Source organism: Cynocephalus volans, chromosome 13 (genome assembly GCF_027409185.1).
Source record: "Cynocephalus volans isolate mCynVol1 chromosome 13, mCynVol1.pri, whole genome shotgun sequence".
Taxonomy (NCBI): domain Eukaryota; kingdom Metazoa; phylum Chordata; class Mammalia; order Dermoptera; family Cynocephalidae; genus Cynocephalus; species Cynocephalus volans.
In genome coordinates this window covers 79028725-79033291 of record NC_084472.1, presented here as the reverse complement: position 1 = coordinate 79033291, position 4567 = coordinate 79028725, and the positions used below count along the sequence as shown (strand labels likewise).

At 46.1% G+C, this 4567-nt stretch overlaps 1 protein-coding gene across 4 annotated transcripts; it reads left to right on the top strand.

Moving 5' to 3' along the window:
• Nucleotides 1-1669: 1669 nt before the first annotated feature.
• HMGB2 (high mobility group box 2) lies at nucleotides 1670-4205 on the top strand. 4 transcript variants are annotated; one of them, XM_063077239.1, is made up of 5 exons: nucleotides 1670-1813; nucleotides 2349-2513; nucleotides 2779-2924; nucleotides 3002-3176; nucleotides 3731-4205. In XM_063077239.1, the coding sequence occupies exons 2-5, from the start codon at nucleotides 2364-2366 to the stop codon at nucleotides 3881-3883; spliced, it is 624 nt and encodes a 207-aa protein (XP_062933309.1). In that variant the 5' UTR covers nucleotides 1670-1813; nucleotides 2349-2363; the 3' UTR covers nucleotides 3884-4205. The 4 variants fall into 4 exon arrangements, with proteins under 4 accessions (XP_062933309.1, XP_062933306.1, XP_062933307.1 ...); XM_063077236.1 differs by having other exon boundaries at nucleotides 1726-1813; nucleotides 2345-2513; XM_063077237.1 differs by lacking the exon at nucleotides 1670-1813 and adding an exon at nucleotides 1831-1891 and having other exon boundaries at nucleotides 2345-2513.
• The last annotated feature ends 362 nt before the right edge of the window (nucleotides 4206-4567 follow it).

The window sequence follows — 4567 nt, the reverse complement described above, 5'->3', positions numbered from 1 at the left end:
TTTCACGCCTACATAATAATGTTAGAAACCAAGGATGATGAGTAATAAAATTCTGAGACCCTTAAACACAAGAAAATACTTCTAAAAAAATGCCGCTTTATTTTTTTGTAGTAAAACATCCATAAAATAAAAGTTACCATTTTAACCAATTTTAAGTGTATGATTCACTGGCATTAAGCACATTCACAATGTTGGGCAACCACTATCCATTTCCAAGGAAAATACACTTTTTACAATCTAGTTTTTATTAGTAAATCTAGATAAATAACTGCTGGTTCTTAAGAACTATTTTCAAACCAAATAGGAGCATATAACAAATGCCCGTGAGTTTACTGAAAATATAACACAGAATACTTAAAATCTGTTGAAACTGGCAGTACAACATATAGGCCAATAATACAGAAAAAATAAAAAACAAACTCTCAAAACTAAACACCGAAATAGCATACTAAGATGTCAGTTAAAGCCCTCCTACCTTGGGAAAAGCAGCTTGTGACGCTGCTAAGCGGTAAGTTAAGGTAGCTTTGGTGCGCTCTCACTAGACACTAAAACCGAGGTTCTTAACCCGCGCTTGTTGCAGCCTTACAATGCGGCTGTATAAAGGTGGCGAATATATGCAACTGGGGGTGGGGTAGAGAGCATCCCTTGCTTTTATGCGATTCTCAATTTTTAAAAACTATCACCTTAGAGGGACGAGACAGTGAATAACCAGGCGAAGGCTAGGGCAGCCAAGGGTACAGCCGCCAGGACCCCGGCTCCCCGCCCAGCGCTGGGTTGAGGTGCGGGGGCGGTCACGGCCTCCGCCCCTAACGACCCGGAGGGCGCCCTTGTTTACCTCCCAGTATTTGACACGCGGGACCAAGAGGGGCGGGAGGGAGGGGCCAACTGAGGGAAACCCCTTCGGCGGGAAGTGCCTTACTTAAGATCGTTTTGCAACACCCCAAGAGAGGGGGCAACAGCTACTCTCCCGCGACCCCCACACCTTTTCCGAGATGCCCCGCCTTGTGCTCCTCGGAGTCTGCCTCAGTGACAACGGGAGGAGCTGGGCAATCGGTCAGCAGGGCAAACTCCTCCGTCTCTCACCAGTTATTATCCTTTGGACGACGAAGAGGTGACCCTGCGGGGCCATGGAGCAGAGCGACTACAGCTCCCAGGAGCCAACGCTGCGGGGCCGGGTTGGGTCGGAGGAGAGACAGGACCTAAACTGTGGTCGGATGAGGCGCAGGACAGGCTTCTTCTGTCACCTTAGAGCCAGCAAACAGAGCCACTGCTGCCAACCCCTTGAGAACCACCCCCAGTTTCTCGTCTTCGTATTTTTAAATCTGGCGGGGCAAACCCTCGGGCCTGCCACTCCCCCCTTACAGCTCTAGCCAGTCAGCGTCAGGCCCGCCATTTTTCAAACCCTTTTCCCGCCGCCAATCAGGATCGAGCAGTACATTCCTCTCCTGACCGGTTCTAACGGGTCTGGGAGTTAACGACCTGGGCGACCCACCGAACCTGCTAGGCTGAGGCTGGAGGGACGGGCCTCGCGAGACACCGGCCAATCGGAAGACACCCTGGCAAGGGGGCGGGGACTCTTCGGGTTTGAATGATAGTCATAACCAATCAGAGAGCTGGGGGTGGGGCCTGTGGCTGGGCTCGTCAAGTTGCCGTGGCGCGGAGAACTCTGCAAAACAAGAGGCTAAGGATTGCGTTAGCGATAAACCAGTTCACGCCGGAGCCTTGGGAGGAAGCGTCTCTGTTGGGTTCGGCCAATCTGTGGGACTCTGAGGAGAACCTCGCACCAGGCAAGAGTCCCCTCCAAGCTCCTTGGGTTCGTGAGCATGCCGTTCCCTCTTCCCTCAGAACCCTCTACCCGGTCTCGGCGCTGTGGCTCTCGGGGTTCGACCCGGTGAGCGGCGAGCGGAATTTGCGGTGCGGGCCGATGAGGGCCAGGGCTGTGGAGGGCGGGAATCTCGCCCGGGTCCGGTTCCAGTAGTTTTTTGAAGGTCGGTCGCGAGGCCCCTAGTCATTGAGTGAAGGGACGCCGGAGGACATTTCTGTCAGGAAGGGGTTCTCGAGGGCGCCCGCAGCGTTCCCGGCCTCGGTGAGGGGCGGCGGCGGCGTCTGGGGCCTCGCGGAGAAACTTGCTGATCGCGCATGAGGGGTAATCGGCCGCGGCTGCTGTGGTAGGGGCCGGGAGGAGGGTGTGTGCGCGGAGCTGGGGAGCCGGGCGCCCGCGGCCGCCCTCAGAAGAAGCGAAGCGGCAGGGGGGGCGCGGGTTTGGGCGGGAAGCTCAGCTCAGCCGGCGCCCACCCTGGCAGCTGCGGGCTGCACGCCGACCCCCCGGCTTTCACACTACTAGGTAGACACCGTCTGTCACCATGGGTAAAGGAGACCCCAACAAGCCGAGGGGCAAAATGTCCTCGTATGCCTTCTTCGTGCAGACCTGCCGGGAAGAGCACAAGAAGAAACACCCAGACTCTTCCGTCAATTTTGCCGAATTCTCCAAGAAATGTTCGGAGAGATGGAAGGTGAGACAGGAATTCAGAGCCAAGGGCTTTCAGGTGTGTTTTTTGGCCAGGGCCTTAAGCAGGCAGGTAACTAATAAAGTTTCAGCTTTGTTGCCTTGATGACTGATACAAGTATTTTAGGCAGACCTTAAGTTTTTACTAACTTAAGACTACGGAAGCAAAAAGCTGTTAAGTAAGGGAAATGTCGTCCTTGAAGGTGATGTTAATTTGGGGGATTTGTTTATAGCTATTTACTGTATTTTTCCTGCTCATTTTATGCCCATAGACCATGTCTGCAAAGGAAAAGTCGAAGTTTGAAGATATGGCAAAAAGTGACAAAGCTCGCTATGACAGGGAGATGAAAAATTATGTTCCTCCCAAAGGTGATAAGAAAGGAAAGAAAAAAGATCCCAATGCTCCTAAAAGGCCACCGTAAGTTTATTTTAAAATGAACCAAATTGCCCCTTGGATGTTTTGCTCAATTTATTAACTCTGTTGCTTCCTTTCAGATCTGCCTTCTTCCTGTTTTGCTCTGAACATCGCCCAAAGATCAAAAGTGAACACCCAGGCCTATCCATTGGGGATACTGCAAAAAAATTGGGTGAAATGTGGTCTGAACAGTCAGCAAAAGATAAGCAACCATATGAACAGAAAGCAGCTAAACTAAAGGAGAAATATGAAAAGGTACATTGTCTTCTTACCTTTTTAAAGTTGAGATTAAAATCAGGTAGGTATTTCCTAAAGAAGTGGGTTAGAAATAAGTATGAACTGTAGAAAGTTGGGAAATTTACATAATCTTACATTAATGGTTGCCAGCTGTTTTGAAAAGGCATAATTAAAATTGTGACTGAAACCAGTGCCACGGGTAAATTCCTGCATATAGACTCATTTGTAGTTGTATGTCTGCTAGTTTAAAAAAGAGGGCCAAACGTATAGTTTTATGTAGATGTATCTGAATTGTGAAGTGTTGGGGGTGGGCAGGACTATGAGGTAAATGGGTATTGATAGTGAAAGTAGTACTGATGTTAATCTAATGTAACCTTTATCATTTTACATCATTAGCTTTCTAAAGCCTAGAGGGAACAAACACTCTCAAAACTGAGTTAGGCTCTGAATACTTTTTTAGACAGTTAGCAGGGTTATTGGTCAATAATTTTAGATTGTTTACAACTAAGTGGTTTTCACAAGTTGGGTAATGATACCGGATGCTGATTTTATTTTCTTTGACAATATTTCAGGATATTGCTGCATACCGTGCCAAGGGCAAAAGTGAAGCAGGAAAGAAGGGTCCTGGCAGGCCAACAGGCTCAAAGAAGAAGAATGAACCAGAAGATGAGGAGGAAGAGGAAGATGATGATGATGAGGAGGAAGAGGATGAAGATGAAGAATAAATGGCTATCCTGTAATGATGGGTGTGGAGTGTGTGTGTGTGCGCTCAGGCAATTGTTTTGCTAAGAATGTGAATTCAAGTGCAGCTCAATATTAGCTTCAGTATAAAAATTGTACAGATTTTTGTATAGCTGATAAGATTCTTTGTAGAGAAAATACTTTTTTAAAAATGCAGGTTGTAGCTTTTTGAGGGGCTACTTCATACAGTTAGATTTTAAAGCTTCTGATGTTGAATGTTCCTAAATATTTAATGGTTTAATTTCTTGTGTATGGTAGCACAGCAAACTCATAGGAATTAGTATTGTAGTACGTTTTGGGTTTTTTAGGACATTGCATTTTGTGTTTTTTTAAAAAAGTTTTGTAATAAAATTATGTATATTACTTCTATTGTCTTTGTCTTAATATGCTAAATTAGTTTTCACTTTGAAGAAACACTTTAAGAGTGATGCCATGTCAACGTTTTTGTATTTTTGCTTAGTTCTTAGGCAGTTATTTAAAACATTTTAAGGGTTAAAAAGAAAATCAAACATGCCCATATTTATATTTGCAAATTGTTCTTAAAAAAGCGGACCTGGAACTTAATGAACTATAAGAACTTATGCAGTTTTGCAGAACAATTAAGTTTTGTTCTTGACATATCGTTTATTAGCTAACAAAACTCCCAAAGGATTTTTTTTTTTTTTTTT